The sequence below is a fragment of the Theobroma cacao genome, chromosome 7, assembly GCF_000208745.1.
Source record: "Theobroma cacao cultivar B97-61/B2 chromosome 7, Criollo_cocoa_genome_V2, whole genome shotgun sequence".
NCBI classification, from domain to species: domain Eukaryota; kingdom Viridiplantae; phylum Streptophyta; class Magnoliopsida; order Malvales; family Malvaceae; genus Theobroma; species Theobroma cacao.
In genome coordinates, this window is record NC_030856.1 from 1633362 (window position 1) to 1658583 (window position 25222).

The 25222-nt window shown below is 34.9% G+C and overlaps 6 protein-coding genes across 7 annotated transcripts; 4 read left to right on the forward strand and 2 right to left on the reverse strand.

The window, feature by feature from the left end:
* LOC18593451 (uncharacterized membrane protein YuiD) lies at positions 2595 to 5167 on the forward strand. Its single transcript, XM_007020670.2, has 5 exons — positions 2595 to 2801; positions 3440 to 3596; positions 3684 to 3734; positions 4471 to 4563; positions 4826 to 5167. Exons 1-5 carry the CDS (start codon positions 2656 to 2658, stop codon positions 4883 to 4885), a joined length of 507 nt encoding a protein of 168 aa, XP_007020732.1. The 5' UTR covers positions 2595 to 2655; the 3' UTR covers positions 4886 to 5167.
* Positions 5643 to 10488, forward strand: LOC18593452 (condensin complex subunit 2). Its single transcript, XM_018124111.1, has 13 exons — positions 5643 to 5919; positions 6161 to 6265; positions 6370 to 6487; positions 6898 to 6971; positions 7043 to 7103; positions 7191 to 7391; positions 7515 to 7798; positions 7939 to 8083; positions 8176 to 8432; positions 8787 to 8817; positions 9149 to 9294; positions 9796 to 9906; positions 10006 to 10488. The coding sequence occupies exons 1-13, from the start codon at positions 5662 to 5664 to the stop codon at positions 10219 to 10221; spliced, it is 2007 nt and encodes a 668-aa protein (XP_017979600.1). The 5' UTR covers positions 5643 to 5661; the 3' UTR covers positions 10222 to 10488.
* Positions 13658 to 14731, forward strand: LOC18593453. Its single transcript, XM_007020676.2, has one exon. It carries the CDS (start codon positions 13697 to 13699, stop codon positions 14411 to 14413), a length of 717 nt encoding a protein of 238 aa, XP_007020738.2. The 5' UTR covers positions 13658 to 13696; the 3' UTR covers positions 14414 to 14731.
* On the forward strand, positions 17247 to 19192 carry LOC18593455. Its single transcript, XM_018124722.1, has 3 exons — positions 17247 to 17723; positions 17830 to 17931; positions 18014 to 19192. Exons 1-3 carry the CDS (start codon positions 17606 to 17608, stop codon positions 19171 to 19173), a joined length of 1380 nt encoding a protein of 459 aa, XP_017980211.1. The 5' UTR covers positions 17247 to 17605; the 3' UTR covers positions 19174 to 19192.
* Positions 19677 to 21992, reverse strand: LOC18593456 (ribonuclease 3-like protein 2). Its single transcript, XM_007020680.2, has 3 exons — positions 21336 to 21992; positions 20689 to 20835; positions 19677 to 19766 (listed from the first exon to the last, which is right to left on the reverse strand). The coding sequence occupies exons 1-3, from the start codon at positions 21990 to 21992 to the stop codon at positions 19752 to 19754; spliced, it is 819 nt and encodes a 272-aa protein (XP_007020742.2). The 3' UTR covers positions 19677 to 19751.
* LOC18593457 (ribonuclease 3-like protein 2) lies at positions 22511 to 25127 on the reverse strand. 2 transcript variants are annotated; one of them, XR_001928794.1, is made up of 5 exons: positions 24554 to 25127; positions 24181 to 24333; positions 23711 to 24084; positions 23284 to 23628; positions 22511 to 23117 (listed from the first exon to the last, which is right to left on the reverse strand). XR_001928794.1 is itself a non-coding variant. In XM_007020681.2 (4 exons), exons 1-4 carry the CDS (start codon positions 24989 to 24991, stop codon positions 22943 to 22945), a joined length of 1140 nt encoding a protein of 379 aa, XP_007020743.2. In that variant the 5' UTR covers positions 24992 to 25127; the 3' UTR covers positions 22511 to 22942. The 2 variants fall into 2 exon arrangements, 1 of the variants encoding a protein (XP_007020743.2); XM_007020681.2 differs by lacking the exon at positions 23284 to 23628.

Genomic DNA, 25222 nt, shown 5'->3' on the forward strand with positions numbered 1-25222 from the left:
TTCGCTTTTAGACATTTTTTATTCAAAATTCTGAATTTGTAACTTTTTATTCAATTCTTATTTAAAACAAAATTCTAAATCTGTATAAATGTAATGATAGGAAAATTAAAATTCTGGATCCGTATAAATGTAATGATTTGGATCATGTATTTATGAGTGAAATAGGAAAATTTCACCCATCTTCATAATTATTAAAATAATAAAATTTCTTTTTTTGGTAATTTGATCTTAGATAGATTAAAAATATATTATTTTGTATTAATCATATAGTAATTAAAAATTTTCAATTAATATTATTATATGATTAAAAGAAAATTAAAAAAAGATCGAAATTGGTGAATTTTTTCAAGTTCTTGAGGAAACTATTAAAACGATTTAAGCAAGAGCAGAAAGCAAGATTTACTATTAAAAATATTAAAAATATTAAAATACTTTATTGTTAATTTTATTTGGTAAATTTATCAAAATATTTTTAAGTATGTAATTAAAATATAATTTTGAACAAAACTTATCAACATGGGGTTAATTGAGAAATAAAAAAAAACATACGATGCTGTATACGAAAAATTGAAATTATGGGAAGTGTGGGTGGAATTTATTGGTAAATCATTTGCAAAATTAAAAACAAATTATTCTCCACTCATTAATTCAAAATAGCGATTACTTATTTATTTATTTGTTTTAATTATACATTTAATTTCATTAATTAATTTTTTTAAATTTAGTTATTGTCAAAAACCAAAAAACAATTTTTTTTTTTGAGTAATGGCTAATCTAAGAAAAGTCAGAATCACGTGAGGTATAGATAAAGGTTTACTGTGGTTTAATAAGATATAGTTTGGTAAAAAGTTAATGTCATTGCTTTCTTTAGCTGATTTTTACATTAACATATCATACACTATTAAGAAGGAAGGTGGATGTTATTTTCCTTTCCTAGCATAATTATAAGTTTTGCTTAATCAAGGATTTTCTATGTAGTGAAAGATTAAAATTACAACAACAAAAATAAATTTTCTGTTTTTATATCTATAATAAAAAGTTTTTTCCTTAAAAACTTCTCTATATATATTTATATCATTCAGATAGTCAAAACTGAGTTAACTTGATTGAATTAACCCTAACATTATCTTGTGTGATTAGTTACGTAATAGAAAAAGATACATCTAATATATTTTTTTTAAATTAAATTATCTTTGATTAGCTTTTTCTATTTTTTGGACTTTCTTTTATAAAGTCATATGATTCACATTTAACATATTCTTATAAGGCAAGATTCACGTTACAAATTGATTAAAAGCAATCAAAACCATGAAAAAAGATTACAATAACTATTTTTCAAAAGAACTCAAGTGGTTGAACAACAAAACAAAAGGAACCATTGATGTTAGGTTAGGTGTAGAGGATGGGAAGTGAAAAACCACGTCGGTTTATTATTTTGGATGCTTCCAAGGAAAGATGCAAAGTCTAACACTGACAATGATATTGGAAATTTCTTGCCCATTTAAATTTGTGCAACATATGATGCAAATTTGACACCCTTTTGAAAAAAAAAAAATTTAATGGAGTCAACAGCCGAAGGAAAGAATCAGTTTAATGAACGCAACAGCCGAAGGAAAGAATTAATTTAATGAAGGCAACAGGGGAAGGAAAGAATGGAGAGGTGGCAGTTGCTGTTTTTTAAATTTATTATTTTTATTATTATATATAAAAATTTTGAGATATGTAATTTATAATCAATCTAATATGATTAATTTTCAATCATCTTTTATGTAAAATTTTAAATTCGTTGCTAAAGGAGAATAAAAATCACAAATGTAATAATTTGGATTATGTTTTTATAAATAAAAGAGAAAAATTTGATCTATTTTCTTAATTACTAAAATTATAAAATTTTATATAGTTTTCTGGTGATATAAAGATAAATTATTTTGATCGTTTTTTCATTTTCCAGTCACAATAACTCTCTCCTGTTTTAATCAAGAGTTGTCTTCACCTGTGGCAAAGTGCAGATAACAAGTTTCTCTAAAGGCATCTTCAATCTTTCATCTTCTCTTCAATTCTTAGAATGGATAATCAGAGAGAAAGAAAAGCATTTTCGACCTTTCACTCAGAATTTTAAGAGAAAGGGTCTTAGTTCATTTAATCTAATGATTAATAACAATTTTTTTGAATAATCAAAATTTTATTATTCAAAAAGCATGTATATATTGTTTAAAAAAATCAATAAATTTAATTCACTAATTTTTAATATTTTTAAAAATTTTAAAAAATAAGGTAAGTTTCCCCAATACCTCAAAATGCAGTTAACTTATAATATATATATATTTTTTCATAGTATTGAAAAAATGAATTAATCGATAATGTATAAATTATTAGTATATATAGTGTAATATTCACAAAATTCATATGCATCATATAGTTATATTTTTTTTCATTCAAATTACATGCAGTAAATTGTAAGTGAAAGAGAAAATTAAAATGCAAATATCATGATATTATTATTTAAATATAAAAAATATGAATTATATTTTCATTGTATTTATTTTATTAATTAATAAAAATTAATAATATAAAAATAATTAAAATTTATCCGAAACTCGCTTTAACGAAGGTTCTTTTCCTCTGCTGGTCCTACACGACATCGCTGGTTTTCCAATGGACGAAGTAATGACAGCCGCAGACGCCTCGGCAAGGTTTCGATCGGCGTCATCTCCGCCGTCTATTTTCCCTTCCAACGTCCCTCTCCTCTCCGCTTTCCTTGCCTTCGCTCTCGCTCAGTTCCTCAAGCTCTTCACCACCTGGTATTTTCCCCTTATCCCTTTTTATTATTTTTTCCTCATTTTTTTTCTGTTTAATCGATTAAAAAGGAGGTGAAAGAAGAAAAGCAGGACAACCCATCTCTTAAAAAGCAGTTTTAATTTTGAATTTTCATTTTTTTGTGTTGGTTGTTGGGTGTATTGGAATGGGTAAGTTTTAGTTTGGATAAAGGTATGAATGTTTTAATATTTTTTTAATTGTTTTGAACTGTTATTTGTAGATTAATGAGTGATCAAAGTAAAGAAAAAATGTTTATTATAGGCTGTTAATAGATTCTAAATGACTAACTGTTCTATAGGGATTTTTATTGACAGGTTAAAGATGAATGCAATGTTCTTTATATTGTTTTCCAGCTAATTTTGTATTTGCCCTGGCAGCATTGGTACTTCACTCTTTGGATTAGCTCCATATGGAAATTGGAAATAATAAGTAGTTGAGAATCATTAATGATTGTTGAAATACAAGTAATCTTTTGTCCGTACATTTGCATCTTGCTTTTATGATCAGAATGACGTTATATTTTTAGAAAAAAATGTCTCATCTACTCATTTGTTGTTGTCAGTCTTTTTGTTTGTGTGCCTTTTCTCTCTCAGTGTTTCAATATATTCTCTTAGACATGCAGGTTCAAGGAGAAGAGATGGGATACTAGAAGGATGCTTGGGTCAGGTGGAATGCCGTCATCTCATTCAGCAACCGTGACTGCTCTTGCAGTTGCCGTTGGTTTGCAAGAAGGAATCGGAGGATCAGCATTTGCTGTTGCACTTGTTTTGGCATGTGTTGTATGTACCTGCTAACCATGTCTATTTGCTATTATTAATACATTGCTGTTCTGGTTGCCTCGGTTAACATTTTCGGTTTCTTGGCAGGTGATGTATGATGCTACTGGAGTAAGACTCCACGCTGGTCGCCAAGCTGAAGTAAGCTTGTTTCTTATAATCTGTGTTACTGTATTTTTGTTAATGGATTGTCCTTCATTGTCAAGATTATTGGAAGCAATCTGCTCAAGTATGGTAAGAGACCATTGGTTCTCTGAAGTGTTCTATATGCCCCATTGAGTTCTAGCTTAGTGCTAGTCATCCACACCATTCAGTCTATATCTGGTCACTCTGTTAAATAGTTGCCATTGAATCCTTTTCTTTTCTCCGATTGATAGATCCTCCTCATTCTCTTACGTTAGTGTATGAATTGTGCGTATTTTTACAGAGTTGTTATTCATGCATTGACTATAAAATTTATCCATCTTTACAGAGTTGTTATTCATTGCATTTGTTATATATAAATTTATATATCTTTTGGTATTTAATACCAGATGTGTTTGGGGCATTCCATGCCATGCATGTGAGTCTTATCTGTATTTATTCCAGAATATAGCTGACATGGATAAAATTCCTTTTAAGTTTGCACAAATTTTATAAAAGGAGACATGGTATTTTAGGATAGTATGCATATGGATTCATCCATGAAAGAATCACTAATGTTCTTATTCCTGTGCCTTGTTCCATTATAACATTAGAAGTTCTGCAGTTCTACGAACTTCCAAGTAGCCTGTTACGCGGCTAGCTAATGTGATTTGTTCAATGGTGCTTTTTATCAGTACATACTGACCCCTTTATGTTGTTTTAATTGATGATATAATCATGCATGTTTCTGCAGTTACTCAATCAAATTGTATGTGAGCTACCTCCTGAGCATCCTGTCTCCAATGTCCGACCCCTACGAGATTCACTTGGTCACACTCCCCTTCAGGTATGAGGCTTTCAACAATAGAAATTGTGCTGTGAAACGTTGGATCTATCTGCTAGTTTGAAATGATGGTCATTAAAGAGAGGGGTGGGCTTTATATTATAGATGTCATACGGTGAACAGATGATATAATTGTTTCAAACATGAGAACAAATGGTTATGGTCATCTGGTATAACATGCTACACAGTGAATCTTGTTTGATCTAAAAGGAGTTTGATGTTGTTTCTTTGTTTACCTACCTTGTTCCTTTGACTTTGGGTTCAGGTTCTTGCCGGGTCCGTATTAGGATGCATTGTAGCATTCCTCATGAGAACTTCGAGTTAGGATTTGACATGGAAAGTTGCAGTTACTGATAATTATGTCGTGAGTGCTCATGCTTATGCTGAGAAGAATCAGACGAGACGATTTCGCACATTCAACCAGTGTGGAAGTTCTAGTATTGTAATTGCTTGGGATTTTTGCCTTGTAGCTTAAGCAATTGTAAATTATACTACCATACTTCATAGTTTGCATACCTTCTCCTTTCATTAATCTGTATATCATGTTCTAAGATTAGGTAGTGAAAAATTTCTAAATTAAATATATCAAATTTTATTTGTTGGGATATTTTCTTTCGAATTAACTTTTCTATCGTCTCTATCTTTGTTCGTTGTTACAATTTATCCTTGCATATTATCAAAATGTAAAAGCGGGATGTAAAACTTGTTCGAATCAATGGAATTAAATTCGTCAATGTAGGAAATTTTCTTATGCTTTCAAAAGCCGTGAGACGACTTTTCAAGATCGAACCTTCCACCCTTTCTTCTCTTTCTTAATTAGTCTCTTGATTTTCTCTACTAAAAAATTTTTTGAGCATAAATTATAATGAAAAAATATTTTTTACAGGGCAATCTAAATAATTGAAAATAAGAAATTTTTTAATAAAATACTTTTAATAGGAAATATTTTCTTATTAAAAAAAGGTTTTTTGCAAAAATGTCGTAAGTGCTCTTCAACGACGTCGTTTAATGCTGTCCACTCACTGTTTTCCACTCCAAATATTCAACAACACAAAAAGGAAAACCATTCCCCCTCTCTTTTTCAAATTTCTCTGCCTCATAATGGAGGAAGCGCTAAGCCCCAGGCAAAGGGCGCCAATGTTAAACCGTCTCCAGTCACCGACCAGTTCGTTCTTCTTAGGCTCCAACAACGACCAACTAGAACGTGCCCAGGCACGCGCCGCCGCACGTGCTGCCGCCGTCCGTCGCTGTCTCACCGTTGTCCCTCCCCCTACTCCTCCTCCTCCTTCAGAGACTTGCCTTAGCAAAGACCAGATCATCGAGTTGTTCCAAAACTGCATTAAACTCGCTAGCGAAAATGTAAACAATTTCATTTCTATTCATTTAATACATTCTCCAAAAGTTTCTTAATCGAAGATATCGATGCTACTTGTTTCCACTTATATATAAATTTTACTATTGATTGTTGTAAGTAAAGTTTTGATACTTGTTTGGCAGCCGACAAAATGATAGAAAAAAAGTATTAGTAATTAGTTTTTAACATTTGAGGATATTTAAATGTTAGCAGTAAAAAGTTGTTGCTCTTTTTCTTTTGGTGTAGAAAATAAACCAGAAGAATACTTGGGAATTGAAGCTTATCGATCATCTTAGCGAGATCATAAAAGTAGAAGCGGCTGAAGGTGATTCAGAGACTAATTTCCAAAAGGTTCAGATTACTTTATGCAAAGTGTTGTTAATAGCAGTCATGTTATATGATAATGATATGCAAACTTTTGTATTTTGAGTGCTGATGGAGTTTTTAATGGGCAGGCAAGTTGCACATTGGAAGCAGGGGTGAAAATTTACTCTTTCAGGGTCGATGCTGTGCATGCTGAGGCGTATAAGGTCCTTGGTGGTATCCATCGAGCTGGCCAAGAAGATGAACAAGGTATAAATTGTTTTGATTGTGTTTTAAGTGGAGTTCTTATTGGAAGATTCTTTGCATAGTTGTAATGTGTCCTGTTATGTTTGTTATAGTCAGTGCCTCCTAAATTTCCTTTTACTCTAGTTGGAGTTTGTAAACCCCGGTAAATTTTGTTTCCTATGTTTCTTGGTGTCCGTTTTGAAGGTACATGCTGCAACAATAATGAAAGAAGTAAATATTGAAGAATGCTACATCAACATTCTATTATGTGTATATTGTTTACAATTTAAACAAGCTTTGTTCTTGGTTATCTGGTTTAAGTTTTACCATCAGAAAAGGAGCTTTTAGTATTATTCTTTAAGAACTTATGGCGTTTTGTTGCACAGAGGGACCTTCGCTTTGGTCAGTTCCCTAATATGGTGCTTTGGTGACAGAGACTATCGTGGTGGGTGACAACACAAATAACAGGGAGGAGCGCAGTTGTAACAAGAAAGAGTCTGAGAGGAAGGTTGAATGGTGTTTTAGTTCATTGACTGAATTAACCAAGTGAACACAGATTGACCTAAGTGATTTGTGCAGATCTCGCCAGTATCAACACTGGAGTCTTCTTTTGAAGCTCTTAATGTCAAAAAGTTTGATGGTAAGTGTATCTCATATTTTCCCTCTGGTCATTGTTTTGTTTTCCTCCCTAATTTGTTGACTCTTTTCCTTTTTCCTGGTCTTGTAGTTGCATTCGCAGTGGATCCTCTATATCACCAAACATCTGCACAATTTGATGAAGGTGGAGCAAAAGGTCTTCTCTTGAATAATCTTGGTGTGTATGAAGGTTGTAGGGTACTTTTTGATTCTTTTAAAGTGCCTGGGAAGTGCCAATCAGGTGCACTTCACAACAATAACTTGGATATTATTGATATCTCATTTGCCAGAGGTGTGTTTCATTGCCTATAAAACATATTCCTACTCAATTTTCGTTTTTAGAAGTCGTGTGCCTAAAAGTTAGAAGTTGGACCTGATTTTCATATTCTTTTCTGCATGTTACATCCATTTGCAGAATCTGTTGAGAAGATGGTCACAAACATGCTTGCAAAGAATGAAATTTGTCCAACTTTAAAAGTCATTGTTTGCCATTTTGATGAAGATAATCAAAGGTCATCTGAGACATTTGATGTAGGCCAAAAATGTGATATCAGAGTAGACACAGCTAATGCTTATGAAGCTGAATCGGATGATACCTTACTTGAAAATTATGATGCTTGTATCTTTGATCATGATGAGGTGTCAAGTGGTGTTAATGAGGGCTCCAATTTTGATCGTACCATTCATGACCACCATGAGGTAGTTTTTCCTATCTTTTTTGTCACTTAAATAGTACATACCCTTTTCCTTGAATCTCTTCTCTTTGTTCTAGCCACTTAGTGAAACAAATAAGAAGATGACATGATAGATCACTCAAATCTGATTGGTTTATGATATAGGAGAATGATACTTATGCTTCTTACGAACCTGATGTTGGGGACAGATTTGAGGATATTGCCAAGTTTCTGTTCCCAGGGCTGGGATTTTCTTCAAACCAGAATGCATGGGCGGGTCCTAATCACTGGAAATATCAGAATTGCAAAGGTTGGTGTTACCAGGGAGGTGACATTATTCATTCCTCTTCTCAGCTACAGTCATCCATTAGTTTGCCTACCAGTCCAGTGTCTGTCTTGTAGGTTCAGAGGATAATCCTGCTACAAATGCTGAATCAACCTCAATTACCAAGAGACCAAAAAGCAAAAACCTGAAAGAAGTTGATGTTGATTTCACAAAAAGCTTGGACAAAGAAATGCCTGATATCTTTGCACCCCCCAAAAGTCCAACGCTTTTGCTGCTACCTGCAAATAGAGTACCATGTAATAACACACTTCCAGAAGATTGCCATTACCAACCTGAAAGTCTTGTCAAGTTGTTTCTTCTACCTAAAATTATGGTAATGTAGATTCAATAATTTTTTTCGTTTGCTTTTATTTTAAAAGAAGTAAAATGTATCCATTGAAGCTTAATTAATTACTCATCAGAAGGGCCAACCAATACCATCTGGCTGGTTTGGGCATCAAGCTCATCTAAGTCAGTCAACCTTATTTCAAGGACATAGATTGAGAGTTTAATCTAATTGAAAAACTCCATACTCAAACCTCAGGCTGCATATGGCTTTGGTTGACTTCAACATTCAATGTTGGCTGATGTTAAATTATCACTCTGATTTGGCAATTTTTTTAGTTCCTTGTTAGCCGTCAATTATTTGGGGATGATCAATGACTTATAAAAACTATTTTGACTCTAGTGTCTGGGCAAGAGAAGAAGAAAATGGTCAGGTATGATCTTTCTCTAGGAAACAGATGCTTGCTATCTTTTAGGATTTATTGATGTTAATTGTTATGATAAGTATATCTACTGTAATGAATTTGTGATATAGAAAATGTGTGAGCATATATTGCAGATAGAATGGTCCTATAGAAAACAGTATGTTGTGAACCAAGTTAAAGACTTTGATGACACAATGACTGACAGTCCTCTTCAAATTCCTATTGGCCGTAACATATTTGTAATTTTCAGTTCACTTCGTTGCTGTTAAAGCAACTTGTTGCATGCTTTGTGTTCTTTCATTTTATGTTTCATAAGCACTGTCTTGGTTTTCTTTACCAGATGATAGTGCATGTCAACAAAACAATGATTTTGATGAAGCACTGCCATCATGGGATAATAAGAGCTCGCTTGGTAGTCAGTTCAATGATGGATGTGTTTATGATGATGGGGGAAACTTGGATGAACTTGTCTCTCAGCCTCGCCAGGTTTGTATGGTCTTACAAATAGACCCCTTTTGGCCCTTTATTTGATTTTGAAATCAATCCTCACTATGTTCCAAGTGGTTTGTAAACTAGGCTGGTTTCTTTTATTTCAACTGTATTATATAATAAAAATGATTGTAATGGAGATGAAAGAAGTTTTCCCTAGAGATCAACAATGAGGAAATATGGTTTTAAATTTCGGTAACGGAATTATAGCTACCTTCACGAGCAGTATCATCTGTGTCCCTTATTGTATTGAAAAGAAAAAGAGAAAGAACTAAATAAGCCATCAGGAAGATGCAAATATTAACATTACTGAATAATAGACTTTCGCTATTACCTTTACTAGATCTTATGCACATAATCCCCTTTTTGAAAATTTCAGCTCTGTAAAATGAGTCAAGTTATTTGCTTTTCTTTTCTTTTTGTCCGTATTATTTTGCTTGCAACAAAATATCCAGGTGAAGTGTTTATGCAGCTTTTTTCTTGACCTCACTTTTGTAGGTAAATAAAATTGAAGTTCAGTATGACAAAACTTCTAAACAAGTTGATGTGCATGCATTAAAGGAGTCACTCTGGGATCACATGCAAGGATCTCTTGAAGTAGCTGAAGTGGTGAGCATTGTTTGTTCATTTTCATTATTGTCAAGTGTCAAGCTCAAAAGGTTGAAATAACATGCATAATTTTACAACAGATTCTTTTATTATCAACAGGTGGACAAAGATGCATTGTCTTTCAAACATGTGCTTGCTACATTTCCCTTCAATTGCCAAGCTGCAGCTACAGAGGATCTTTCGCCCCATTTGTGTTTCATTTGTCTGTTGCATTTAGCTAATGAGCATGGCTTAAGCATCCAAGATCATCCCAGTTTAGATGATCTCAGTATACATCTTCCTGCTTCATGGCAAAGCACAGATTCTGTGGCATAGGCTTCATCATAGCCTAGAGCTCATCTTTGGGTACATGAATTCATCAGGGGGTAGCATGGGTCTCTTTATGCCAAATTTTTTAGGCCTATATGCTATAAAGCAATGGAACTAGAACAAAAAAAAGAAAATGTAAGTAAAGCATTCTTGTATCATATTGTGATTGCTGCATGCTATTGTGTCATCTTATGTGCCTGACTTGTTTATACGTATTATGTGAATATAATCTTGAATTAAAGTTGCAAAACTCATTTTCTCCAAGTGATCAGTAAGGAATCCATGTAATCAGTCAAGTTATTTTGTTTCAAATAACATTTTTATCTGTTACATGTAGAAGATAGATCTACCTTATTGACGTTATGCAGACTCTTGAATCTGTCCAGGTACTGAAATCTGACTCTTATGAATAGAATGTGATAGTTGTGTGTTGTTTAAGCAACCTTCTCAGTCATCTTATATTGGAAATGGCATCTCTCGAATTTTCTACGATATCTGTATGTAGGATGATATAGATGGATACTACTGAATACAAATTTGAGAATACGACACGTGACTATTTTCAGTAGGATGAGGATTGTTCATTATTTAGGTTCAAGGTCCAGGTTCAACCACTCATTAGAAAGATGCCAAAGCAAATACTATCATTTTCTAGGAAGAGAAGATGGCAAAGCATACCTTAGCAAGTGCACATGGATTAGCTTTACAGTGTGATCATTTGCAGAAAGAGATTAGCTGTATCGGCCTGTGTTTATCGAAAAGAAAATCAGTATTAGTTGGCTTTTAGAATTGAGGATAAGGAATCTCTCTCTCCTTTTGCTGGCAAAAGTTGCTTCTTTTAAGATTTGCCTGTTTAAGGTTTATGATCTGTCTAAAGACTTAAAAGTTAATCCTACTCATGTATAGAATGGGGGAGAGAAATCCCAGTATAGATAACTTTTGGCTAAACGATTTTCATAGGTTTCTTAGGGAATGTTTGGCATTTAAAGATTTATTGACCTTGTTCATCCATAAAATTATTATTGTCATCATTGTTTATTCAGAAAAAGAAGATTCAAATTCAACTCTTTATATAACAGTTGTACGTGCTCATTATTAAACTAAATACCTAATACTCATGTTGACGGATCTGATGGGTTGTCGGATTGCGTTAGGGGGGATTGTTATAAAAGAAAAAGTAGAGACAACCTTTTCAAAAAATTATGGATATACTTAAGTAGAAATGGCAAAAGGATTGGCATATCTTGTTCTAGGCCACAGAAGAAGGCAACTTGAGAAAGTGAGAGAGAGAGGAATTCTTGGCTAACACTTTTCCCCTATTCACTTTTTTCTTGGGGTTCTTAGGAACCCAAAAGCAAAGTTGAACTTGATGACCTTTGCATGAAATCAAAGAGAGCTTTTATCATACACATGAAAAGGTACTATATTCTTTACATCATTATTCATAACTTAAGACTACATCCATCACGCCTAATTTGATTGAGATATTGCTTTGCCTCTATGAGATAGAGCATTGGGCTATTCTAATGAAGCAAAAAGGCCCAAAATTTTGGCCATATACATATATATATATATATATATATATATATATATATATATATATATATATATTTAAAGCTTTTTAAAGATGCGATTAAAGGACCACAAATGCACCAAGTTCAAGTTGGGGAGAGGGGGGGGGGGGCGAAGAGGGTAATATTCTTAAGGGGTCCAAAAATCCAATTTCAAGATCAAAGATCTGAAATGCAAGGACAAAGGCCCCAAAAGTGGGGCCCAAACTATATCTCCTAGAAGATGGGACCCACATTATTATTGGGCCCATTATTTGTCATCCTTATGCAATATCGATATAGAATAATTAAGGTAAAATACTTGGATTTTATTAAATTTTAATTAAAATTTTAGATGAATTTATTAGTTTTTAAAATAGATATTTTGTTTAAAAAATTTTGTTTTATTAGACACATAGGTTCAGTCGTTAATTAATTGTTAATATTTTTATTAATTTGATGATTTGATAATATTAAAAATATAATTATATTTTTTATTAATTTTAAAATTTATTATTATATATATATATTTTTAAAAATAAAATTCATATGCTCCCCAAGGAGGGAGCACTAGATCTAGTGCTTCCAAAGAGAGGGGAGCACCAATCGGTGCTCCCACCGATCCCTTGGGGAGCAATTGTTTTAGGGTGGTTGACCGATGACCAACCAATCACATTATTTGAGAAAAAAAATATTTTAATATTTTTTGTTAATGATATTTATATTTTTAAGTTTTTTTGTATATTTTAAAAATTAATAAATTCCTGTAAAATTTAAATTAAAATTTAAAAAACCTAAATATTTTACTCTAATATTTATATACTATCACTACTATATATAAACGTGTGAAGCTAAAAGCTTAAAATTTTTTCAAAATAAATAATTTTAGAATTGGGAGCATTTACCTTTTCGGATTTTAAACTTAAATTTATTAACGCATTGTTAATGTTCGGATCATTGATAATGTATAGGATTTGCATATTGGACATCGTTATCAAATATAAATATAAAAATATATAAAAAGGTGTAGTCAAATGAATTTGCTTTTCGCCGACCTTACCAAGCCTTTTATCCAATTGTGCTCGAATCATCTCCATCTTGCATGTCCTCTTGTCTCTTCATTTTTTGCTAGCTTTTAATTTTGCCATTTAGCTTTTGTGATAACCCAACTCTGGTTTTTCTATAGTTCTCACAATGATTGACTGAATTATTCACAAAGCTTCTAAATTTATATAACTATACATTCTTGATATAGTAAGTGGGATATGCGACGTTGGCACCACCAATTGTTATGGCTATTAATGGGTTTTAGGGAGAGAAATCCATGGAATTGTAGGAGCTGCCCCATCTTTATAAAATGCAAGAAAATTATAAGAAATTGGTGTTTGGTTCCTAAGAAACTGTAGGAAAATATATAAACGGCTGGGTTCGAGAGAAAAGTATTTGGTTTATTGATAGTATGTAAAGTTTAAATACCTCGACGGTATATCAAATACAAACTTATGCAGATTTGTGATTGAAATTTAAATTTTTGTAGATTAGACAGGGATTGAATCTTAGATCCTGCTCTAGGACCTAGGGAAAAAAAAGAGTTGTGAAAATTGATCATGATTAAAGTGACACTGGCTTTGTTTAATAGAATAAGGACTTTGCTTAATTTGTAATGGGTGATAGATAATTGGAAGTTACTATAAAAGCTTACATTCATCTGAATGTTCCCAATATTAATTAATTGAGAGCTGCACCTTTTTGCATCAATGGGGGACCCTGAAAATGAAATTTCAAGGTGACAATGTGATCAGAGAATTAAAAATGTCAATTTGACAAAGAAAAGGAAGGAAAATAAACAGGTTCTTGCCGTAGAGATATCTTTTGTACTTTGTGTCAACTGATAATTTATTTACAGATATGTAAACCATCACCATTAGTGAATGATAAACTCTAGCATTTGTGAATCTTCTCTCTTTCCCTGTTTTCTATATATATCTTCAAAAGCTTCTTCTTGGTCTCTACTTCTAGCTAATAGGTCTCTGATAGATCCCAAAGCTTTCAACCATTTCAATTTTCTAGGCCAAGTAGCCATGAACAAGTTCAAGAAGTCTCAGGTTCTGATACTGTCTCTAGTAGCTGCACTTCTTTTCATGGCACCACTTCTATCTTCATCCTTGAGGCCTACTTATCTCTACTTTGTCCTCAATCTCCTTATCATAGCACTAGGGGCCGAAGCCGGGCTGCTCTCAGTGTTTTCCAGGCCCGCTTATGTTGCAGCAAAACCAGTGACAGCCCAAGAAACTAAGGCTGTTGAAAGTAGTAAGGATGATCAAAAACTGGTTGCTCCTGCAAACAATGAGGAGAAGGCTAAGGTTGTTGAGAAATCTGCCTCTGAGAAGATTGTTGGGACTGTCAAGGTGGATAAAGTGAAGAAGTGTCCTTCCACCCCAAGCCTTTTCTTTATAGGCAGTGGGGAGGCTGAATCAGAAGCTGTTGATGAGGAGCATGAGGAGGAAGAAGAAGAGGTTGGAGGGCTTAGTGGCCCAGAGTTGTTTGCCAAGGCTGAGATTTTCATAGGCAACTTCTACAAGCAGTTGAAGATGCAGAGGGAAGAGTCTTGGAAGAGGATTCATGGATTTTATCAGAAAGCCTTTTGAGTGCATTACTCTTCATCATGCCATATCTACCATCAGTCTAGGATCATTGGTTTGGGGATAATTACATATGATTGGTCAGAAGGGGGGAACTAAATTAAGCCCATTTCCACAGTTCTTCCTTGTATTGGGTCTGTACAGAACAAGCATGTTTTCTCTCATTTTCCTGCTTGCCAAGCATGAAATTAGTCTTCTTAGGCACTTCGCACCAAATTTTACCTTGAGGTGTCATGAAACAAACAAAAGTTACACATAGCTGCAGGTTGTACACATACTAAAATTTCTGTATCAATATAGATATAATTTATGGATTTTGCCCCATATAGTATTTCAGTTCTTCTTCTTATATGCACATTGTATCATTAGTTTAATGAGAAAATGCTAAGAATATCCGCTCTTGAAATTTGATCTGTATCAAGTAAAATTGACCAGGGAAAGAGAGCTAGTACTGGTATAATTGCCTCAACAGCTTCCTAAGGTTCCATGGCTCATAATCTAAAAGCACATTTGTCTCAACTAACTGAAACTGATCCTTAATAAATAGCATCATGAATCCTTAGACACATTCAGGTATCATGGCAATCTCTGCAGAAAGTGGAAAGAGCCAGTTTATCTGACAGAACAGGATGTAAGAGACTGGTGCATTGGTCAAGTGGTCATTGAGTTTTTACAGGCCAAGAAGACTACATACAGTAGTCATTGACAAGCTTTCTGCGAAGTTTCAACTGAGTTTTCTGTAATAATCAATAGTATTTCATCCTTCTTTTTTTGTTTTCTTTTCCAAAGAATTTTTCAGGACTGCAAATTGATGTTCAACTAGACAGATGGCAGACTCTGCAAGTTACTGCAAAGCAATGTTCAAACTTTTGCATATCTTAGCTGGTGAAGTCACAAAACTTTCCACTATTCAACCCAATTCTGAAACAAATGACATTCAGATTGAAGATAAGCTTGTCCTAATCATAAGTTAATAATCATCCATGCTTCTGCTCCTTTTACCTTCCTGTTGCCTGTTTAGCAACTGCATACAGTGTATCATCCTGGGTCTTTTTTTTTCAGTGAAAACTCATTCTTCAAGGAGGAAAAAGTTATGTTGTGGAAGCAACAAGAGTTGATGTCAGCCAGACATATTAGTAGAAAACAAATGGTCAATTGCTAGTAATTGGTATCCTGGTGGCCAGATGCTTTCTCTGAAAAGAAGCTATTCAACCAGCTTTTGCTGATACCTAATACTTTCTCTTAGGATTTTATCTTTTTTGTATGTTCCAAAACTTCTGTAAATATAAATGTTAGAATCCCATTTTCACGTTCTGAATTATGTGGTGGGAAATAAGGACATTCAGCCTTATTATTCCTTTCAACTAGAAAATTTCCACTTGTTTCCTGTGGCCTGCTGGGGGGCGGCCTGGGGGGGGGGGGAGGGGTAGGGGGGGGTGTGGGGGTCCAAGTTGAGGCTGCTAGCATGAATCCTTATCTTAACTTTTCATTTCCCTGGTTCCCTTTGATATTCTTGTGGCATTTTCAGATGCAGACAGGCACTCCAAATCCCAACCTTGAGAAACAGGTTCATGGTTTTGCTCTAAAGTTCTGAAAGATATGAAATCCATTTTGCATCAGTGAAAACTCCCACCAGAACATGATCTCAATACATGGGAACCAAGTGGAAGTTGAATTGACAGAAAGTCTTTTGTTTGGTTTTCTTGAGCTGGGGATGTATCTATTGAATCATTGTCTCTTGAATAGTTGTGTTTTCCATTAAGGCCAAGCAGAAGATCAGATCATTGCCTGTTGAAAAAACCTGTCTCCTTTACACCCAGCTTTTGTTATTCAATGTAAAGGATAGGTCAGTTTCAGTCAAATCATGATGAAATTAAGGAGTCGATTGATGGTCATTAAGTTAATTGGGCACTGTTTTCTCATTTCTTAGAAAACGTTTATTGTTTTATAATGTGATGTGATTATTGAAAAGATATCATTATGATTTTTAATATATATGATCATAAAATTTGCTTGTTGGTTTGTCAAAGCAATGTTGTAAAATTGCCTCAAATTAAAAGTGAGTAAAATTGGATCGGACTAATGACTTAATTAAATCGAATATGATTTGGGTAAAATGGTTCGGTGCAATTAATTGATTCAAAATGTTTGATTCAATTAGTTTATTTAGTTGGTTTTCAATTTTAAAATTTTTAGATCAAATTAATTAAAAAATATATATTATATATAATAAATATTATTGTTAAATTTATAGAAAAAATATATTTTTAATATTAATTTTCATATATATTTTCTAATAATAAATAAAACTTATAAATTTTAATATTATAATTTTAAAAAAATGATAAAATTTTGACATTTTTATTCAAAATTAAATCAATCAAATTAATATGATGTTTGATCGGTTTGATCTTATTTTATATTTAATCGATTTTAATTTATTTTTTAAAAATATTTTATTCATTGATATTTAAACATGATGGACCGAACTGATCAAACCATCAATTGCTCACCCTTAGCTCAGGTTGCATTCCATCAATTCTTTTTGGGCCTCAGAGTGGAAGGTGTGGGCTTTACTCTACTTTAAGATTATAAATTGGAAAACCTTTTCCCCATCATCAGTAGCCCTCTTTTGACCCAATGATTCAATTGATCAAAAGCTGTATAGAGGAAGCCATTTTGGACCTTTTCAACCACCAACTAGGAAGAAATGATTTGGTTTGATCATATTCAAGGATTAGATAACTACTAATATGGTATGATTTGTCACATGCATAATTTTTTTTATTTTACAAACAATTATGTTAGAAGAGTGGGAACCATGAAATGAAAGCCTGTAAGTAGGCAGCAACCATCAGAAAAGAAGAAAAACCATAAGATAGTCTTTGTTTTATAACAATATAAAATCTTCATAAGCTTATGGTCAAATCAAGCACCAACCACCACAGAATAAAGAATACATACGTAGTTATATAACTTATTGTTCTTTGAGAACTTGTCCAGAGCATGATTCCGCATATGCAGCTGAAGTTTCCCTGTCAAATGGTGTTGATTACATAGAAAAATACAAATTCAAATCAGTATTCTATGATGATTGGGAGGTTAACAGCATGAAAGTTTGTTGAGGTTTTGTTTCTTCCTTGTTTCAAGGGGATTCATTGTTGGCGTACAGGTTTTGCCAGGTTGAGAAGAAGAAAGATGGAGAAGGAACCTAGAACAAGGGTGGTGAATTGTGCAACTCTGGCAGTCTGTTTAGTTTTGATTGTTCTGCTTTATGCTGCATTTTTTCCATCAAATGACACTGCATTTCAGTCATGTAATCATCTTTTTTTTTTAGCTATTCAGATGTTTTGTCCCATATTTTTGTTTGTTGTTTTGTTTATATGAAAAGCTAGGCTGATTTGAGCTCTTTGGAAATGAAGGGAAGGACAGGTTTTCGGATTCAAGAGGCAGTCTCAGCAGTGATAGGGTTGATGTTGATGCAGTTGATTCTCAGGAATTTCTGTTAAGAAGACTTGTTAGAGGTTTCTCTGTTAATCTCTATCATTCTTAGAATTTAATTTCTTCCTACCTTGCATGCCAATGTATTTGTGTTCAATGGAACAGGAGATGACAGGGTTCAGCTCGACTCCAATGGATTTTCCTGCCATACTGATGTTCATTCAGAAGTATGCCTTGTGGACAATCCAGTAAGGATTGATAACAAAGCATTAACAGTTTATGCACCATCTGATCAACCTCAAGTTAAGAGAATGGTTCAGCCATATGCAAGGAAAGAGGATGAAACTGCTATGAAACTTGTTACACCAGTTCAGATACTGTATGGAAACACCAACCCACCAGCTTGTGGATTCACCCACAATGTCACAGCGGTGGTCTTCTCCTCTAGAGGATTCACAGGAAACGTGTTTCATGAGTTCAATGAGATTGTCATCCCTTTATTCATCACTTGCCACCATTTCCAATCCCGCCTACAGTTTGTCATCACTGACTTCCAGCCTTGGTGGGTTCAAAAGTACAACAGGATTCTTTCTCACTTGTCTAGTTATGGGGTCATAAATCCTGAAGCAGATGGAAGTGTTCACTGCTTTCCAGGGGCTGTAATAGGGCTTAAGTATCATGACAATCTAGCCCTCAACACTACTGATATTCCAGGAGGTTATTCCATGTTTGATTTCAGGCAGTTCCTAAAGGAATCATACAATCTGAGAGTAAAGCATGTGTCTGAGATTGAGAAGCCAGTGCTGATGCTTATATCGCGCCGTGAAACAAGAAGGTTTTTGAATGAAGATGAAATGGTGGAAATGATGGAGGAACTAGGCTTTCAAGTCATAAGGGCAGAACCTGGCAGGATGTCTAACTTAGACAAGTTTGCTGGGGTAGTGAACTCCTGTAGTGTCATGGTTGGAGCTCATGGTGCTGGCCTAACAAATGAAATATTCTTGCCCACTGGTGCAGTGATGGTTCAGGTGGTGCCACTGGCAAACGAATGGGCTGCAGCCAACTACTTTGGAGAACCAGCAAAGGAAATGGGTGTCCAATACTTGGAGTACAAGATTGAACCAGAGGAAAGTTCTCTCTTTGACGCTTATGGCAGAGATCACCCTGTCATTACTGATCCAGAATCTGTTATCTCTAAGGGCTACTATGCTTTCAGGTCTGTGTATGTTGATGGCCAAGATCTAAAGATCAATTTAGAGAGATTTAAGAAGACCCTTATTGAAGCTAAGCAACTTCTTGGAAGCTCAACTCCCTTTGATCCATGAATGTTGATGTGATCATCTTCAAGACACAGCAAGAAGAGGCAGACAGAAAATGAATTCCAGCATCATGTACAAGGTCTCAAATTCATTTTCCACCCCCCCTCCCCCTTGAGGAAATAAACAGCATTTGTCCTTTTGGTATAGAGTCGGGGAAAAGCCAAAATAACATTAATACCCAGTTTAAATAGCATACAGTTCTGTTTTATTGATTCAAGAACCATCATTGCTCAGTTTCAGACCAACAGATTCATTATTCAAAGATAATACAAACTTGCCAGCTAAAGCTGCTGCCATGTCTATATCTTGCTGTTATAGTAAATCCATTTCAAGTTTTCTCAAGCCAACCTACAGCTTACAGCAATAGAGTTCACTAATATTACCCCATATATAGCAGATATGATCCTCCAAGCAAGCAGCAGAATCACATATTACCAGCTTCTTGTAGGAAACGGATCAAAAGGAAAGCTGCAGAGTTCCTGGCATCTTTTTCTGTAAGTTTTTCATCACCCACCATGCCGAGCACAACGTCTTCAATTTCAATTGCAACTGAATACGCATATTTCCTCTCATGTGAGGGACCTTCACCTTTCACTTTTCTGCAAGTTATAGCAACAAAAGGACTGAATTGACAGTAAAAGAAGAAAAGAAAAAGCAAGGGATAAACATATACATGAACGTTAAGATCAATCTTTTATCATAGTAAAGAGCTAATTCAACCAACTTGCTCTAATTTTTCCCATTTCCTTCAATGATTAACCAAACTTTTCTGCTGTTCTGGTCTGTTTTCTCATGTTTAGGCCTAGAAATGAATGGATACATTGGTGGGAAAACAGAACTTTGCCAAGACTTTCTCTTGGGTAAAAATGGAGTCCCTCAGTCCAACATTGATCACAATGTTGATCTTGTTACCCAATCTACATTCCTGGAAAATGTGACATACCAAAACCTGGAAATCTCCTCTCTCTCTCATTGTCTCATTGTTTCATATTCCTGAGAAAAGTGCCTTGTTTTCCTTGTTCCTACTGACCCCTAACCTCAAATGGCTAGCTGGGTTATTTCATGTAGCAATTCAGAATCTGAATTCAATGTCCATAACCAAGAATTATGTTCACGCGAAAGGGATTAAATTGTGCAAGAACAGGTTGATCAGGAAGAAATTCATGCCTGTAAACAGGTTTTTTCCACTTTCTCTTGCCACATAATCCATGCAACTCATTTTGTGCTCCTTTAATCTGAGAAGACAGGTCAGGTCCATCCTTTGGCAGTATGATTGCACCAATACCCAATAGATCTTTAAAGATCTGCCAAACATATCAAAAACACACAAAATTTTGCTTAAATCCTTTGGCTGCATGCATGATTTTACTCCACCAATGATGATTGTCATCATTGCGGTTAAAAGGGTCATTAAAGATCACAGAAATTAAAATAAAAATTTTAATTTTGAAATATTTTATATTAAAACAAAAACAAAAACAAAAACCAAGAAAATAATGATACAAGTAACCCTTAACCTACCGTCCACAGCTTGTCTAGATCAAAATTGACGTCCAAATAAACAGCACCTGCCAGAGCCTCTACAACATCAGCCAATATGTCTGGATTTTTAACTGTAATGTTATGGTCATCAGCTGCATCTTTCACTGCCCTTTCATACTCCCTTACCTTGTAAAATAAAATGATAAAGAAAAAACTTTAGAGCATAAACATGATTAATTGTCCGAATTAAGGTTCGAATATCCGATTTTTTTCATTATCCTTTTTCAATGAGGGTTCATGGTCCGGCTCTAATACTAATTGTCACATTATACGTGAATATCCAATTTTTTTTATTATCCTTTCTCAATGAAGGCTCATTATTCGACTTCAATATCACTTGTCGTGATGTATGCTAACTTGCAAGGTATTATTCGGTTTAATTAATTGAATCTCACGATTTTATCTCACAAAAAATATTTCTTACATTATAAAGATAATGTGAATATTTAAATAAGCTGTTCAACTCTAATATGCAGTCATATGTGAAATTCATAGTTCTCTTCCACCTTTCGGCGTATTAAAAAAAAATTAAATATTGGGTTTTCTTGTTAAATAAAAAAAAATAAACATAGAAAAAATGAAAAAAATAATAATAACAAAAAGAAAGAGAATAAGAGTTCCAATACATTGTCGTCAAGACTAGCAGTGTTGTATTTCCTGAGCAACCAGTAAAGGCCATGATCAGCCGCCACGCGCGCGAGCTTCGCGTTGCTTACGCACTTTTCTCGGAGTTTAGTGAGCTGGCCTGGGGTTAGCTTCAGCTGCCCCAAACGAAAGAAATGAGTAGCGACCGCCAAGCCGAGCGAGGCGTCGCCGATGAACTCTAGTCTTTCGAACGACACCGTATTGCTGAACGAAGAATGCGTCAGAGCTTCCTCGAGGAGGCGTTTGTTTTTGAACTTGTAGTTAAGGATCTTCTCCACGCCAGCGATCGCCGACGGGTCCATGGTGGCGGCCGAGGAAGAGGAACAAGAAGAAAAATAAGAGTAATAACATCTCTTGACATGACGGAAACATGAGCAACAGCAACGCCAAAAGACGTGCAAAAGGAAAGCCAGGACCGCCGTGGCAGCCATCAGTTTTAGCGCAGATGCTTCGGCGGAAACGCCGTCATGGGGTTGAACCAAGTGCTCGTTCATAGTGGAAACTACTGAACTACAGTGATGGAATAATGAGAATTTTGCTTTCAAGTGAAGCATTTCAAAAGTCTTAGCACAAAGACTTTTTAAAGACAAAACATTGGACTTCTGTCTTCCGATCACTTTGTCTAAACATCGTGTCATGTTTTTATTGGCATAATTTCGTAAAAATTATTTTTATCATCAAATTATTTGTTTTTACAATTAAAAACTAAAATTTTTAGTTAATAATATAAAACTTAACACATAATATAGAATTATGAAAAAAATATCGAACCGGATACCGAGCGGGTACAAAAACTTTTTATCTTGAATTTTCAGTAGTAAAAGATGTTCCTTTATGAAACGGAGAGACTTTTATTGAAGTTTAAGGAGAGAGAGAGAGCAAAAGGAAAAGGGCATTGTCTGCTTTGCCAGATGAAAAAGGAAGAAGGATTTAAAGTTTTAAACTTTGTTTAAAGTTCATTTTATGTATAGATTCAAGAATTCAACCTGAAAAATATGGAAGAAATTAACATTAAATTTGTGCTTGTAACTGGTTATGTTGATTTCTGTCTACAATGATCATTAGAAAGAAGAGGGAATCTCGATCTATCAAACCCGAAGCTCTGATTCCATGTTAGAAGAAATGAAAAATCTGGATTTATCGAACATCTTAACAATAATAAATAAAGCATGCATGAGAACTTGAAAGATTGTATTATTACAAGAATCATCATCCCTTGAGGGATTTCAGGAGAGAGAATTTGAAAATCAAGGTGACACTCACTACCTTGGAGGATTACCTGGTATCATTCTTAATCCTCAAAGACAATCTAATCAAGAACAACAACAAGTTTGTGTTCATGAGATTCTACAAAGGAATGTGTTTCCAGTTACAGCAAACAAGCAGAGATCATCATTGTTGGCTTTCTAAAGCCATCTATCCTGACAGTCATCTACATCTTGGTGAGCTTCAAATTAAGCTAGAGAGATGCAGATACATTTGAAGATTGAATCTTTTTCTTTATGGTTGGATGCTACAACATACAACAAGATTTTACCTCTTATTAGAGATATGATACAGATTGCGGTGAAGTGAGGAGAGGGCACAATCACAGATAGCCAGATTCTTGGAGGGCTCGAATCATGAAGGAAGCTGCAGAGTTCTCTGCTTCTTTTACTCTGGACTTTTCATCCCCTGTGATATATAGTGCACCATCTACAGTTGGAATTTTAACTGAAGATACAAATATCTTCTCATGCGGGCGACCTTCATCTTTCTCGAGTCTAAGAGTTGAAGCAACAAAAGCGAAAAAGGATTAGACCTTTTGAAACATGGAAGGAAAAAAGAGTGATGAAATTGACAAGAAGTGAGAATATTTTAACAAAAGCGAAGCATGGGATGAACATATGTATCAGAGATGGCAAACAATATGTGAACTTCGAACCTCACATTGTCATTCAAAATTGCATAGTGACAATTACAATACAGGCAACTTCTCTGAGTATCCTACATGAATTTCTATCTTGCAACCCAGAACCTTCAAAGATACCAGACACACTTATCTGGCTTTTTAAGTCGCCTCATGCCTGATCATAAGAAGTCATTAATGTTCAAAGAAAACCAGCAAAGGACTACTCTAAGATGCACTACAACATCGAGAAAGATTAATATTTGATACACTGTCAGGCCACCGAGAATTGCTTGTATCTTGCTTTGCAAATGCCTTCTAAACATCTATTTGTATATTGCTTGCATATGCACCCTAGTGCATATAAGGGATCTCTAAATGAGGATCTGCTAGAGATAACAATTCATTAAGGCAAGTTTATCCCAAAAAAAAATTCTCATAGATTTAAAAGGAAGTATAAGTTCATACTCATAAATAGGCTTAGGCCACTTTTTCTTGCCACAGAGCTCATGCAACTTCTGTTTTGCTCCATCAATCTCAAAAGACCCGTTAATCCCACCGATTCCAAATGGATTTACATCAACAGGCATGGATTGCAACAACTTATGCAAGGCTCCCCTTGCTGCATTAAGCTTTGCAATGTCCTTCTGCTCAGAAGAACCAGAAGCAACGAAACTTCCATCGACATAAACACTAGCAACATTTCTCAACCCTTTCTTCCAGTGCTTTATATCAACATGCTTCCCTTGCTTTTGGCAAAACTCAAACAACACCGTCACGGGTTGGGGCTGTTGCTGCAAATCCTCTAATGTCACTATAGGCTCCAATAAACCTCTAATGATCTGCAATACATACCCTAACAATTCCTTTAACCTCAACTTTCACAAACCCCTAAACGAGGAACGAGATGATCGAATCAAAAACAGTAAAGTACATACCACCCACAGTTTTGATAGATCAAAATTGACGTCAACATAAACAGCAGCTGCCACAGACTCTACAATATCAGCTAGGACCTTTGGTGCTTTCATGGATCCACCATATGACACTGGATCATCTTCTTGACTAACCACCTTAGCAAACTCCCTGACCTATACAATAACATAACAAGAACCCAATTATACTCATGAAACCAAATTCAAAGAATCACTGATCACATATTTAATAGAACAAAGAAACATCTTTACCAAATTCTCTAATGGCGAGATTATATTAACGGGAATTAAGTACATTAGAAAGATTACTTTACTCCTAATCAAATTCTCTCCTTTTCAACAGAATATACGCTAAGGCAAAGAAAAGGGAAATCACCTTATCCTCGAGACTAGTGGCATTGTGCCGTACGAACTGGAAAAGCCGGTGTTTGATGGCAACGCGGGCGAGTTTCTCGGTACTTATATTCGCTGCCCGGATCAACGAAAGCAGCCCAGGGTCAAGCTCCGGGTAAGCCAAGAAGACGTGGTTAGTGAGGGCCAGCCCCAGCGCAGCGTCGCCGACGAACTCGAGTCGTTGATACGACGTCGAATCGGAGTAAGAAGAGTGAGTCAACGCTTCTTCGAGGAGGCGTTTGTTTCGAAAACTGTAGTTGAGGATCCTCTCCACGGCCGCGATTGAGGCTTCCATGTCGGAAGAAGGCGAGGAGGAAGAGGAGGTGGTGGTGGTGGTGAAGTGGTTGTAGGAGATTGGCGGCGCATGCAAGTTTGCGTAACGGTGGGTGACGGTGTCGACGTGACCGAAGAATTGGTTCATCGGGGAAGAAGCAGAAAGACTTCCAATGTTGAAAGTGGCTTTCCCAGGAATATGCTCTGTCCCTTCTTGTCGCTGTCTTGCCTTAATAGTGAGAAAGAAGGCTGATGTAATATTAATAAGAAACTTCCTATAATTGGAAAGTTCTTTTAAACCCAATATCAATTAACTTTTTTCACTTACATAACATATAACTTGACGAGCTAACGTAATGACGTAATACCTTAGTTGATA